Below are 15581 nucleotides of genomic sequence, written 5' to 3' on the forward strand. Positions count from 1 at the left end.
GCTGACATCCAGTTATGTTTAGTTTTGCTGTTCCAACGTAAACTTCCGAAACAAAAAACGTTTTTTTGCGATGTTATCACAGCTTTTATTACATTTCCTCCGATTGTTATTTCCATTTTCTATCGAGCTTAGCTAGATAATAGGAGAAAAAATAATGAGAATAATCTACGTTTTCGGTTGGTGCTGCATATTTTTAACTATTAAGTTTTTCAATGCGTGCACCTGTTGCTGAAAGAACATCCAAACAAAATACCCGACACCAATTTTTTTCAATGCTATTGAAAACGATAGCGAGAAATCTATATTTTGCATAGGATTCTACATAATTTTGCTTTTTTACCATAGCGTTGTTACTGGTAAACGTTAGTCTGCACAAAACAACGTACAAGAACTTGGTGAAAAATATCGAATGCTTTCCTATAGTTTAAGCCTTGCAACGTCTGAAAGCTTAAACGATATAATAACCTCAAGTAGAGGAATGATCGATTGCGAAAAAAATAGGTTTTAATCTTTTCTCAAAAAAAATAATTCTTCGTCGTATGAGCTGTTCTTCCGGACTATATGTTTGGGCATGATGTCATCAGCCACTCGACAGTCTCGTCATCCAGGGCTTTCAGTCCAAGCGTTCCATGTGGTGGTTGATGGATTGGGCAGTCATGGACGACACGATCTACTGTCTGGTCTGTGGCACCACACTCGCATCCCGGTGAGGGAGCCAGGCCCCATCTGCACATGTCTGAACGAAAGCGACCGACGCCGGTTCGTAGGCGGTTAAGCCGGACCCACGCAAGTCTTGCGAGGGACATTCTCGGAAGGTGGGGATCGACGTCGGGTAGGAAATCACGGAGTCGGGAGGTGTTGTTTTGCCACTCTATGTTCCATGTGTAGTTCGTCCAGTGTGCTGCACTTATTCCAAGATCTTCAACATTGTTCAGAAGCTGTCGTGCGGCGGGCACAAATGGGCGTCTTGATTTCAGTCGCTGCTGTCCTCCAGGTAGGCGCTGAAGTGTACTGTGGAGGAGGTGGTCGGGGTCCAGTGCGCGACGAGCAAGGAAAATCATGGCTCCTTTACGGCGAAGCTCAGCAGGTTGGATGCCTGCAAGGATGGGAAGGCAGTCCGTTGGAGTGGGACGCAGGCATCCAGTCACAGTGCGTAGTGCGTCATTGATGGCGGTGTTAATGTGGCGGGTGTGAGAGCTGTGGCACCACACTGGTGCGCAGTACTCAGCGGTAGAATGGACGAGAGCCAAGGTAGCTGTGCGAAGGGTTTTCGCATCAGCTCCCCAGCCGGAACCCGCCAGCTGCCTCAAAAGTGCAACGCGCGCAGATAGTTTTTTGCGCAGTGACTCCAGGTGTCGTCGGTATACGTGAGTGACCTGTCCAGGGTTACGCCGAGGTAGGTGGGTTCGGCGCAGTAGGGGAGGTGTTCGTCATCGGTGGTAATGTTGATCTCACGTTTTGCTTCCTTGTTGTTTAGATGGAAGGCCGCCGACACTGTCTTTGCCTTGCTGAGCTGTAGCTTCCATTTCTGGAGATATGTTGATATAGTTGACATGTCCTGGCTTAGGTTCCTCTCCATTGACTGCCAATCTCCGGCTGGATGCAGGAGAGCCAGATCGTCTGCGTAAGCATACTTCCTGGAGATGGTGTCAGGCAGGTCATAGATGTAAGTGTTAAAGAGGAAGGGAGCCAGGACAGAGCCCTGTGGGACGCCGTTCCTGAGTCGACGTAGTCTACTTCGTCGGCCGCTACCGGTGGAAAGGGTAAAGCTGCGGTTTTGCACAAGTTCCATAATCATATGGACCATGTGCCTGTCAGGAAGGAGACGGAGTAGTTTGCAGGTAAGGCCGATAGCCTTATTGGTCTAATGGTTAATCCGGCCCTGGATACAATGCGTCATTGCTCTCGACCGTTAGCTGTTCGTACTGCAAAAATACAGTAAACTAAAAATACGTCTTTTTCGGAATAAATGCGGATTACCACCTGAAACGCTTTGTGATAATTTGATTGCACCAGAACACTGAGTCATGTTTTTAATAAAATCCCTCATGAACAGGCTCATTTAATTTTTTCGTGGTAGGCTAGGTTTGCTACAAAATATACTTTACCACTTCAGACTCTTCCTTTATGCTAGAAAACATATTTGTTGGCAATCAAGTTGAGATCTTTACCGTGCGCCAACGATAATGTATAAACTGGTAATTAAATTAATGCGTCTAAACCTTTTTTTTACGGTATTATATAGAAAAATCTATAGGTCAACGAAAAAATAATCCTGGCCATTATTCAGAATTGCTTACGAAAGCAACCTCCAGGAGTTCGTTTTCTCGTTGGCTTTGTGGTGAAAGTGCTGGCCCAGGTTCTTTGTTGACATTCGAGTCTTCAGCAAAGTCCTCACACATGTGTGGAGGTGGACAAGATTGTTTTTCTTAGTCAACTTAATCTCCATCTTCAACCACTAGATGGTTTATTTTGAATCTTTATACTCGGACTGACAAAGCCTTGATAAGTTATTCCTGGTAGTTTCGCATACTTGTAGAATGTAGAGGCTCGTGACGCAAGGACGGTTACCGAGACTGGCAGAGTGAAGTTTTCCAATTGTTGAAGTGTTCTTGGCGGGGAATTATTCCATTCACTCGGTGCAGCTGAATGGAGAGCATGTCTTTAGAATGCGTTGCTCAAGCGCACACCCCGAGAGTCGAACCAGCGCCGCGTAATCTTGAGCCAGGCGCATAACAACTGAGCTAACGGAAGACGATATGAGCCTGGACATGATAAAAATAATTCTATTTGAAAGAGACCGTTTAATTAAGCTATGACGTTTCCGGAGAGTGTTGAAATCGTAGCTACCCACATCAATAACCGTTCAAGCTTTTTATCAACTTGCAGCATGATATTCATACAAATTTTCCTAAGCCATTCCAATGCTTAGCTCCGCTTCATATTTGCATTGGCGTAGATGGTTATAGGCAAATTGTTCGTAAGCAATTGTTCGTAAAACAATTGTTCGTAAACTGTTTTTCGTAAAATGAAATCCGTAAAACAATTCTTCGTAAAGCATTTTTTCGTATACATCAAATTTTAACTGCATGCACGAAAAAATGCTTTAGGAAGAATTGTTTTACGAAGAATAAATTTTACGAACAATTGTTTTACGAACAATTTGTCGGACACCGGCGTAGATTTTCAAACTAAAACCACAAACACGCAGAAAAGGAAAATTGTGACGTTTTTGACTGAAGTTACCACGTGACACAGCTATTTTTCCTTCTTTCACGTGAGCAAAAAAAACATAAACTAGCAATACCGACAGCATCTACCCTTTTACTATCAAGACTTTCGTTGAATTAGGAAAATGTATTAATATTCAAACCTCTTTCTATTACTTGGAGGTGTTGGTTCACAAAAATTCAATTACTAAGCCACAACTTCGACCAGCATACTTTTTATTTAAACTAGAAGGTTACCGAAACATCAAGAAACCATGAGATGTGTTTGCTAATATTATGTGAAGCTGATTGACACAAAACAGAATCTTAAAACGGGATTAGTGGTGAAGACGCAACAATGAGGGTTCGTCACAACACAGACATTTTATGAGGTGGTGTTCGAGCACTGCGTCACATAGGTGGGATTCTGGGCAGGATTACTTTCTTTAATTGAACCTTCAACATTTTTTTTAGCTTGAACAAGGGTACAAGCAACTTTTTTTCAACCTTCATTAGAATAATTACCGTTTAAAAGCTGATTGCCAACGTTTAAGTAACATAAAATTGACGGCAAGGAAAAACAGAAAACATGACAACGACTGTAAGTGGTCAAATGACAGTAGTGCTTCTAATAGCCTACAATTGAAGACACAAAAAGGATTATGCACAATACGTTAACAATACGGCAGTAACGCTACACGACAGAGCTGAACTGTTAACCTATCGCAGTAATATTCACTTTATTCCAATTCAAAAATCAGCTGAAGAACGACAAGATACGCTTTTTACTTCCCAGGCTGTGCTAACCCCAGGCCCGTAGCAAAGAGATTATTTTTAAAGATTTTTTAATAGGAAATACGTATGTGTTATATACATTGATACAATATGCACGATGGGTTATGTGGAATGGCAAACAAGGGTAAAACCAGTGATTTTGTGACGTGGGAACGTCATGCCAGTTGGCCAAATCAGTCCGTATTTACATTAATTCAACGTCTGCAGATTAATGTAAAAAGAACGGAGTTTGATAGTTGGGATGAGATTCTTGAAAACGACAATGCATCTAAACTGTGAAATCACGAAATGGAAAAAATTCTACACTAGTGGCCAGGCTGCAAATCAGTCCGAATCAATATAAAAGGGACCGATTTGCTGTCTGGGTGGAAGAAATCCATTCTTATGACAGGCGCCACAAACAAGTGACTTTTTTTATTTGTCACCTACAGTTTCAAATTAAAAACGCATTGCCAAAAATAAATTGTTCGGTCATGGAAAGTTTATGATGAAAAGCCATAAAAAATAATCAAATATTCATTACGTCATTTTGCTACTTGGACTGGTCGCTACACATACAGCAGCCTTGGCCTTGTCACTTATACGTGGATACAAAAGAAAAATCATTGAAACGCTCTAAAAAAAAAAAAAAGAACTTTGCAGTCAATGAGGTAGGCTGATGGACACTGTCTACGTGTCTAGCTTTCATGAATACCCAGAATGCCACTGTCGCAGTACCACAAGTTGAAAACGGCCATTTGCGAAAGCGTGACTGAGCTCCCAGTGAGCAAATCAGTATTTTTTTACAATGTGAAAAAGAACTGATTTGCTGGCTGGGTTGAAATAACTATTTCGAGGTAAAACATGATGGAAACGTTTAAATTGTCAAAAGCACGATGAAATAGCAGAGCTAAAACAAGAAACCAAAATCAGTACACCGGTTGTTGACATAATTTGTGGATTTTCGAATTGAATGAAATTCCCTTGATATCTGCGGTTGGACAAGGTATACTGGCGAAAATCATACAACTGTGGAAGAGATAGCGTACGCCTTTAACCATTCATTTCAAATCTGTTTTCAAAGGCACTCACTATGCGATGAAACGTGCTGCAAAAAGACAGGGCAAACACAAACCCAGCTTATAAAGCTGCCACTTGCTCAGACGTTTACATGGCATAAAATTGGTAACTTTTATGCTGGCAAAGAGATGTTCGCGAAAATGTTCTCATGAAAGTTGCACGTATATTTTACATAAAAAAATTCACTGAATACTTTTCAATTTAAAACTTGGCTGCTGTTCCTCTCCTCTGAAGCCATCGAACTTTAACCACTATAGTGCAATGGTGGTGGCTTCGTGTTAATTTGATAAGAAAAATGGAGACGATCAGTCGACCTTCCACGACAGGAAATAGAAGCCAATCATTTCAGGTCGTAAAATATGTTTAGTTTTTATCATGAAACATGCCATGCTTGATGTGAAAGTACTTACACTCAGGGTTGAAAACTCACGTTATTCCTACACGTTCATTTTGCACGCTGAACGATTTTCTAGCATCGAATTATATCTTTAAGCTTAGTGAGATTATTATCTTTTAATTTGTGACAAGAGCTTAGCACAAAATGCAGCGTAACAACGTTTAGCGACCTAAAATAACTTTTTTATACGAAAATAAGTTTTAGGAAAAACGAAGCTGAGTGGTTTACATCCCTCTGTTACGAACCATGACGTGTTACTCATGAAGCTGTTTTGACCTTTGTGCAGCTTGAAACTGTGCAAGGCTGCCGTATTGCCGTAAAGGAACCAGTGTGCCCGGACATGTTTGCCCAACCCATTGCAGCGTGTCATCTCCCACTTGAACACATTTCACTCATCACGTCAAAAATATTGCAACAAAATACTTGAAACTGAATTTTTGCAACAAACAAACTTTCTATAGCTCTTCCTCTTAAGAATATCCAGCAATTTTTACCAAAAGAAAAAAAAAAGTACAGAAAATAAAGTGGAAAAAAAAGTGCAACAGCTAAGAGGTATTATGCTAGCTGCACCTAACACCTTTTTGATATAGAAGTGAAGCGGTATGGTTCCAGACAACACGAGCCGTATATTTTAACAACAACAGTCGGCTCGTCGTAGCAGACCAGACCTTCAAAGCTTTAAAAAAAGGGGTAGTGCTAAGGGTCAAAAGCACCAGATTGAACTGAGGTTTTTGCGTTATGTAAAAGAGGTCTGAGGCTAAAAAAATAATTCAAGTAGATTACACAATCGGTAGTGAGAAGCAAATCTACAAATGATAATAGTAAAAACTGTACAAGAGAACATTGAAAAACTCATTTGCAGCAACCGATAATCACAACCCTCATCTCCTCCTACATCATAGAGGGTGTCTGTGGTGCTACCAACGTATCCGAGCATGTAGACTCCCATGTCCTCATCAACGACCCGCCATCACGTCTTTGTGGAGTGAGGCTCATAGATTTTCATCTCCCTTGAAACTGTAAGAAAAACTTTCTTTTTCAAAAATGTTGATGAAAAAACGCGGGCAATTAAAACGTTTAGCAATAGCATTAAGTATTACGTCATGCAATGGGTAGCGACCTTAGAAACAGGAAATTGCAGCACCGGCCAACTAAACGACGCTTGTCACGTAATAATTCGGACATCATTATAAGAGACATATATCAGCTTTGTTTTGAAACTAGTGATACCAAATCGTATCAGCTGAAAATAGAATGCCATGAAGTAAACGCACAAAGCCTTCAGCAGGCAACTACAAATTTCAAACTAGTTTAAGATCCCGCAACTAAACTTTGTTAAGGTTTAGTTTTACAAAGTTTTGTTAAAATTAAGTTTACAAACTAAACGAAAGGCCAACGTTGGTAATGGGAACATCACCGGATTAAAACTGGACTACTACTACAAAACTACAATTGAACATATCCATAACTACATTGTGTTGATACTATAATTTAAATTATGCAACGAATTTTGTTCGGAACAATTGTTTTCTGCCAACATGCGAAGCTTTGCTCGATAAAAAGGTAAGCATACAACTTGAAATAACCTGCAATCCTGGCGATTGCGCATTTACGATGTGATGAGGATAAGACTGATAAGATACGCCTGATGTTGACATGGATGACGATGCGGCATTGACTGGAGACGGTGTCTGTGGAGGTCCATCGAGAGCTTGGGCACCAGCAACTCCCATTATACCGCGAGTTCCTGTAAAAAATAATTACGCTGGATCACATGGCTGTTTTGATTTTATTTACGTCATCTAATTCTATACTGTGTGTAAGTTCAATGTTCATAGTCGACTAGGGGTGTTCAATTTCGATTTTCGATTCGATTTCGATTAAGGTGATATTCGAAATTCGTTTTTCGTATCGGACATATTCGAAATCATAGCCGCCCTTTCGGCTGAACGCGGTTGAATGTAACTCGAGTGGCGCGAAATCTGTCTTGTCACATTTTGCAAGCGAAAAAAGACTTCGACGCATGCGCATCGTCGATCACCTGACTATCACACGCTCTCGCGGGTCCAACGGCCAGTCCTGCACCAGGGATGCCAGGTTGGCATTTTTAATGCCAAATTTCACAAATTTCTCTCAAGAATGAAGATAGCTAGGTTGTGCAATAGCAGAAAGTGTAAGCTGAGCTTTGTCGCAGTTTTATCCATTTTTTACCGAATCCATAGGCGCCTAAGCCGTGGGGGTAAGGCCGTAGCCAGACCGCAGAGCAAAGGGGGGTCAACTTTTTTTAGGGGGGGGGGGGGGGCCGAAAAAATTTCAATGGGCAAAATCATTATAATTGTAGCTGTTGCTCCAGAATGTTGAGATTTTGCCAAGGGAGGGGGGGGGGCGAAATTTTTTTCAGGGGGGGGGGGCGAGGCCCCCCTGGCCCCCGGCTGGCTACGGGCCTGCGTGGGGGCCAGGCCCCCACGCATATTTCTGTGTGGGGGCAACTTTTTATGCTGTATTGATACATAAAACAATAGATGAACTAGCGATCGGCAGCAGGAAAACACTTTTTGAATGCAAACCGCAACAGCTTCGCGATAAATAATCACTAGAACGAGTTGCGATGCTACAATCCAACAACAGACAACAAAATCTGTCATTTTTACATTGATTTAATGTCTGCAGACGTTGAATCAATGTAAAAATGACTGATTTTGCTGCCTGGGACATAGCAAAAATCTACCATTTCGTGTCGATTCAATGTCATCAGATGTTGAATACACCCAAAAACAACATAATTTGCTACGTAGACGGAGTGTGCGTTTAGCTTTATGCGCTTGAAAACATACTCGATGTCGCTTTCGAGTCGAAACCTCTGCACTCTGCAGCGAAATGTCGCGGCAGTGAATCGCTCGCTGTGAAAATGAACTTGAAGTGTTTGGGATCCCAGCGACCTCGGCTTCAGCGGAGCGATCGTTTTCAAAAGCTGGCCTGACCGTCACGAAGCTGAGATCCCGACTGATGGGTGACCATGTCGCTTGTGTTCTTAAACACCAACATGGGCCTGGAGCTGTAGACGTTATTTTGTGTTATTTTTTCGCAAATTTTCATCGCTTTTTTTTCGCGTTTTCTAGCGAATTTTCATGTCGTTTCTTTCAATAAAATCACATTTTGCAGTGTGGTGAATAGTTGTGATATTCGAAATCGAAATTCGGAAATCGAAAATAAATTGAATTTCGAATATTCAAATAATCGAAATTGAACACCCCTATAGTCGACAAACCGTAAGATTAAATGACGGTTCATGCACAGAGTGGTACATTTTAGACGAATGTGGTCAATGTGTAAGAATCAGTACCACAGCAGCACGTGATTGGGCCAAGCATTACTCATCACTCAACGCAAGCTCGGTACAGGCGAAGAAGAGTGTTTAATGTTTTCAACTGCGGGTTGAATCTGCTCAAGGGGCGGTGATATCAATGACTAAACCCGCGTGTTCTTGTTCTAATAACCTCAGCAACAAACAACTTCGGCAGACGACATCAAAAACAAATTACAAAATGATTGCAGCGTCAAGATAATAAAAATTGTGCTGATAAAAATAACAATAGCCTTATAACCCCTTACTGTCGTTTGAGCAAGTCAACTACATTGACAAGTTTCATATATACATTATACAATTGCAAAAAGGTCTGATATATTGATAGCATACCTTGTAACATCCCGTGGTTAATTTGAGACAAACTATTCTCATTCGGGGAAGAAGCACCAAGGTCGGTGTCTGAACCCCCCATGTCCAATTGGCCAGGGTCGGACTGCATTGATGGCGTCCTACTCAATGGACCGTTCTTCTGCATGGCCACAGATGTCTGCAACGCATCGGTATCTCGTCAAGTGGTCGTAATTGGACGTTTTTGCACAATGACAGACTTTTGCTGTCTGGGGTTATGTTTCACAATACGTCACGGGTAAATATGAATGACGTCTGATTTGCTGGCTGGGAGAACAAACTTCACAAACAGCTAAACCAAGGCTTATAGTAGCGCCTCGTGTTCACGTGAAATCTTTCTAGGAAACCGGATGTAGCAAGACTTGACAGCGAAATCTTATGAAGTTGCAAATCAACAACAGTTCAGCGCATCAGTGCACAACGCAAACAAGCAATGTTGATACGCTCAACAGGAAGAATGGTCATGGTTTCCTGTCAGTGCGTGTCCGCACCTGTTATAAATAATTAACCGGACCGTTGAATTGACCACTCAAAATAGTCATTGTTGCCTCACATACGTTACCCACGTGGTCACTTGAGGCTGGGTTAAAAAACTATTTTTCATTGTACAATACATAATTGCTACTAACTTAGCTGGTGCTGGATCAATATTGAAAGCAATATTATTGCCCAGCGGTTATTGGAAACTCTTTTAGGTACAATTGAATCAAAGATTCTTTAGAGAAATAATTACGTGTAAGCACTCTTCACGTATTTTCATAACCACACAAGGCGAGTTTACAAAGTTCTGCCACCGCGTATTAACATAACTAACAGTCGCCATTTGTAATCCCTTCAACGTCGCGAGACGCTGAAGCGATGTAAAAATAAAGACTTTTGCTTGCTGAGAGTGTTGAGGTATTGTATTGGGTTATTCTAAATAGCACAGTATGTCACATTGAAGGAGTTTAAACTAAATTAACGAGCAGTAAATGCTGACAAGTGATAAAGTTTATGGCAACTGCACCAACTATCACATTTGCTTGATTTTTCAAATGTTAATATTTATCAACAACACCCAAGGACCAAGATGGGATAATATCAAGAGAAACAAATATATGGTCTAATCTGGACTAATTACTGTAGCTCAGTAAATCAGTTACGCCTACTGTTACGCAGCGGTTCAATAATGACTCCACACCAACTACACAACTAATTACAAAGCGAAGTAGGCAGCAACAAGTCCTTCAATTTTAATCATGATTTTGTATGGCTCAAACTTTATTAACTGCATCAAGAATTTTAACAAAAATCTGGCAGCTACTGGTACAGTATTGCATAAGGAATTGCTGTTCATTTCAAAATTTACTTCCCTCTATACACAACAAGAACACGACCAATATTTTCTAGTTACGGGAAACTTTTCAAACCTAAACCATGCTTATTTCTTAGAAGCCTTACAAATACATTATGGTTAGTTGGTTACAAGTTGTTGTTTGCGATGTATAAGTTATGCAAAAATCACTTACCGACTGCTTATATAACTCCAAATCACGTTCCCATTTGGCTCGAATAATTTGAGCTTCTCTGTAGTAGGGAGTTTTTTGCTGGTCTGACAAACCGTTCCACGCCTCCCCTGCCTTTTTCGTAATTTCCTGCGGCAAAGCAATATGTCAACACAACATGAATCCACAGTCCAGACTACAAATCAGTCGTTTTTTTACATTGATGCAACATCCGGACGTTGAATCAATGTAAAACATGGTTAATTTGCTGTCTGGGAAGTCAGTCACATGAAAATTCTTGCAAACATACATGTGTTTCAATTAAAAATTATATAATTTTCGCATGATCATGGTAACATATATTTTGTAACTATTGTACTATATCATTCCTTTATTTTAAGGCAAGAAAATTTTCGGTAATTCAATACCGTTTAAATTTGGCTAACTGCGCATGTACCTTCATTACATTTTAGCCCATTTGTGTAGCCTATTTTGTTGGGACCAAACCAAACATTGCTAGTTGATAGTTAATGCGCTGTTTTATACATATCGTTTTAGTGTCGTCATATTTAATTGCAAGGTTTTCACTAAATCAGGCAACTTTTCTTATTTGACATAAACCTCTAAAAAAATCTGGCGCAAAACTTACAAATCTACTGATAAAATGGCATAGCAAAATAGCATTTTGAATCTCATGTCGACATTTTGACAAGGATTAGTTTTGACTTCTACAGTATTGTAATGGAGTTATCAGAAAACCTTACGAGAGGCACATAAAATCATTGAATGCAACAGTTTAACATTTGTTTAATCTCCTTAAATTTGCAGGGTTTATTTCATAATTTAAAGCTTTTCTTTCCAAAGATGTAGGAGGCTGTTTCATGAACAATAATTGTGAAGTGCCCGAAATACCAGTTAACCCATGATTAATATGACAGAACTGGCATAAATACCACTAGTTACTGTTTATTTCCTGTCATAATCAAAGAGGCAGCGGCTTCTAGCTACAGTTTGTCTTCCTACAATATAGAAATTTAAAATAAACAGAAATACATCAATTTTGCATGAAACGCTTTACTATTCAATTATACTGTATAACAAAAAATATCCTTTAAATAACATGTAAAACAGTGCAAAATAGCAAGATATCTTATTACCTTTGCAGGATCTGATTTCCCAGCATAAGTCTTTCGAAATTCGCCTAGAAATAAAAAATATGCAGATGGAGGTCTTTTTGGCCTATTTGGGTCTCTTGGCTTCTTTTCTAGTGCCTTATCTTTTTGCCACCTTTCGCGATCTCTCCTTGATAGCTCTACAAAAGGTTCTTTTTCTTTGTCAGTCATATTTCTCCATTTTTCAGCGCAAGCTTGGGTAATAATCTTGGCCTAAAAGTGAAAATTTATATGTGAAATCAAATCATAACGTTTTAATAACAAAACAAACTAATATTTTGGAGCATTTGAAATCTCTAATTTTTTCATACTGAGTCCAACGTAATTTTAATGCTATTAAACAACAATTTTTTTAATTCATTCACATGAAAGTATCTATACATAAAATGTAAACATAGAAATGCATATGCTACAACCTCAAACGTTTAAAAACAGTTGCATAAAAAATTGAATCAAAATGCTAAAGTTAGTTACGGTAATAAATTTATGACAAAATAGGTGCCAGATCCAAAACATTAAAGTTTGCAATTGTAGTTCTGACACAATCATTGTTATATACACACTATATTTTAAATTTGATTAGCAGACGACTGACCTTGGGTACAACTTCCCCGGCTTCTTTCAGTGTTTCTCTGTATTTTGAAACAAAGTAGAGATAAGCCGTCGTTGGTCTTTTCACCCATGTATGACGTTTTCGTTTTTTCTTGTCTGTTGGTTTTCGTCCTCTTCTTGGAGGACTAAAAGTTTGAGGTGATACGACTGTATTAATAGCTCCTGCAGAGTTTGCTGGGGTGTACTGCTGCTGAAACTGCTGTTGCATTTGAGCAAGCTGCTGCATTTGTTGGAACTGTTGTTGAGCTTGCTGTACCTGTAACAGAGAAAAAAAGAATAAGAAAATGCACCAGTGGCATTTTACTCAGTTGTTGGTTGCCACAATATATATACCTGTTGCAATTGTTGTTGTAATTGTTGGTGTTGCACTTGAATGTGATGTGATGAACCGGATGATTGGCCTTGTTGTTGAACTTGCTGTTGTTGTTGCTGCTGTTGTTGCTGAAGCTGTTGCTCTTGTTGTTGCTGCTGCTGTTGAGTTGCTTGGTGATTCATGTACACAGACGTTGATACTTGTTGGCCATTTGATTGTGAATTGCTGTCAACTGGCACTTGAGAAGGAAAGTTGTCCGTATCCGAAGTGACCAAATATGCTACAAAATTGAATTAATCAAGAAGTTCAGTATTTCAAAGACATGCTTTAAAAATTTAACACCAAAATAGATTAAAAATAAGTTGAAGAACAGTATTGCAATCATGCCAATGATGCATATTAATGTCCCTCAATCTCTCACAAAAAATCAAAATTGTTTTCTCACTACAGCACACTGTGTGTATATAAATTATATTTCTTGAACTTTCCAATTACTAAACAGCAAGACATTTAAACCATTAAAACAATTTTATCGAAGTCAACTCAGTCTAAATTGATAACTTTTTACACTTACTGAAATAGCTAAGTTAAACACAATAGATTAATTGTGCATAGTAAATCAGCAGGACACTGGTATCTTTTCAATGGATATGAACCTTGCATGGAGAGTAGACATGGCTTAATTGTACACTTCTATTTCACAGATAATAATTAATACTGTACTGTACATCAAATGAGACTTAATACTCACATCCTTTTTGAATGGCACTAAGCATTCGGGCAGCTTGCTGCTTGAGGTAGTAATCATTAGAATTGAATTGCTGACCACCCTGACCTTGCTGTCCATCTGCAATTGATTGCACATAAGTATGAGTTTAGCAGACACAAACATGTCAAAATCAGAAACTTTTACAATTGGATGCATAGCTTCAAAAAAATAAATCTAACTTTATCAGCCAAAAATGAAGTTTAAATCATATGTTATTGCTTACTGCAAAAACAATGTGCCTATCTTTTTGTTGGCTATAACATATCATAATGATGGCAGGCAATGTTTATTTACTAGCTACAGCACTAAAATGAGATTACTCAGCATCAGTGGCGCTTGTAAAAATCGTTTTTGCCTAATTTCATTTGCCTTGCTTTTGCCTATATTGAAATAATAAAAATTGAGTCAACAAAAAGTATGTTGCACTAAACACGATTGTGTCTACCTATAGCCAAAAGTATTTGTGGCAATACAAAAGAAAGAAATGACTGTAATGTGTTTTAGTTTTTCAATAAATGACTGTATAAAACAATAATTTAGATTTTAGAATCTGCAAATAAATTTAGTATCTTGCCAAGTAAAACACACATTATTAAGTGTGTAGGGTAGTTTAGATCCTGAATTTAATCTGTCCTGGTAAAACTAAGGAATGAACTTGATGCATTCTGGTTGGTCAATAGGTTACCATAGCAATAACCATAAACCAGCGACAGTCAACAGCCAAACAAAATAGTAACCGTGAAAGATAGAAGTGTAGTGGCTTTTTCTAAAGTCATAGATCCAACTATGAAAAGCGAAACTGATTGCATAAAAACAAGCAACCTCAAGTGTAGCCATCCAGCACAGTGCAATTTTCACCAAAGCTTTTTTCTGTATATTTTCTATGTATTAACATCCTGAAGGTAATTTTTTCATGAAATAGACCTGGCTTGCGCAGAAAATGAAATACAGTTGACTTGATTACGAGCTTGTGCGTTTTATGTCAAAAAGTATAGATGTTTAATTGTTTATGCGGCACCACATTGTTGTTCACAAAAGACGAGAAAGCCATCGCCATTCAAATATTGCGCTTTTCCTTCACTCTTGCTTTTAGCAATTTTGATGCAAAATTTTCCAAAACAAAACTGATACAAACAACTCACTAACTACTGAGAACCTCGTTTCTTCACAATCAACAAACAACCTTACCTGCCATTTGAATTTTTTTCGAAGACCACAAAAACAATGATACAAAATATATGAAACAAACAAGAAAACCTAACTCGTCAGCGAACAAAGCATAAAGAGAAAAGTCCTTGCCTCTTTGCAGTGTTTCACCTCCGCTTAAAATACGGATGCCTACTCTATCGTCTCAAATCGTCACAGAAAAGCGCGGTTCAAGCAATGCTCTCTAAAACAAATAAATGAAAGAGAAGAACGCTGGAGCCCTCGGGTGCCGGTGAAGGCTCAATGCTCCTCATTTTTTTACCATTGCGCAACACACATAAACAAAATGGAACCACAACTGCAGTATTTATTTGAATTGAGATATGTTGTGAGTCTGCATAATTGTTTACGTAATTTAGATAACTAAAATTTTATTTTTAGTTGTTTGTTTATACAAATTAATTGCTTTGCCCTAAACCGAGGCAACCCATGCTTTTAAAAGCTAACTTTTATGTATAAGCGCTAAATAAGAGTTTTTTCATAGTGGCGTCTTTGTTGCAAAAGTTTGATTTGATATGCCCAACAAGTGTAAATTCTGAGTTTGCACTCTACATCAGCGCATAATTTTGAGATAGGCTTCTCAATGTATAAAACGATAATTTCGATGCAGTTTTAGGACATGGGCTTATTATATTTGCAACTGTAAGAAAATGCATCATTGTGCACAATACTGTATTAAATTCTTCTACAGTTTTCGAAAAATCAAATGCATTTTGTGAGGTAGCATATTATTGAATTGTACAATAAATTAGTTTTGTGAGTGAATCGTTTAAGAATTTTTACAAACTGGAATTCTTTTGACAGAAATCGATGAGCTCAGCATTTGAACGAAAACTAAACTAAACAGACA

At 38.9% G+C, this 15581-nt stretch overlaps 1 protein-coding gene across 2 annotated transcripts; it reads right to left on the bottom strand.

Moving 5' to 3' along the window:
- Positions 1 to 3002: 3002 nt before the first annotated feature.
- Positions 3003 to 14833, bottom strand: LOC145778498 (uncharacterized). Of its 2 annotated transcripts, none has more exons than XM_082589983.1 (9): positions 14714 to 14833; positions 13508 to 13603; positions 12777 to 13036; positions 12427 to 12699; positions 11817 to 12044; positions 10684 to 10809; positions 9158 to 9314; positions 7047 to 7207; positions 3003 to 6477 (listed from the first exon to the last, which is right to left on the bottom strand). In XM_082589983.1, the coding sequence occupies exons 1-9, from the start codon at positions 14718 to 14720 to the stop codon at positions 6463 to 6465; spliced, it is 1323 nt and encodes a 440-aa protein (XP_082446109.1). In that variant the 5' UTR covers positions 14721 to 14833; the 3' UTR covers positions 3003 to 6462. The 2 variants fall into 2 exon arrangements, with proteins under 2 accessions (XP_082446109.1, XP_082446110.1); XM_082589984.1 differs by lacking the exon at positions 14714 to 14833 and adding an exon at positions 14348 to 14596 and having other exon boundaries at positions 3004 to 6477.
- Positions 14834 to 15581: the final 748 nt, after the last annotated feature.

This window comes from Aplidium turbinatum, chromosome 10 (assembly GCF_918807975.1).
Source record: "Aplidium turbinatum chromosome 10, kaAplTurb1.1, whole genome shotgun sequence".
In the NCBI taxonomy this organism is placed as follows: Eukaryota; Metazoa; Chordata; class Ascidiacea; order Aplousobranchia; family Polyclinidae; genus Aplidium; species Aplidium turbinatum.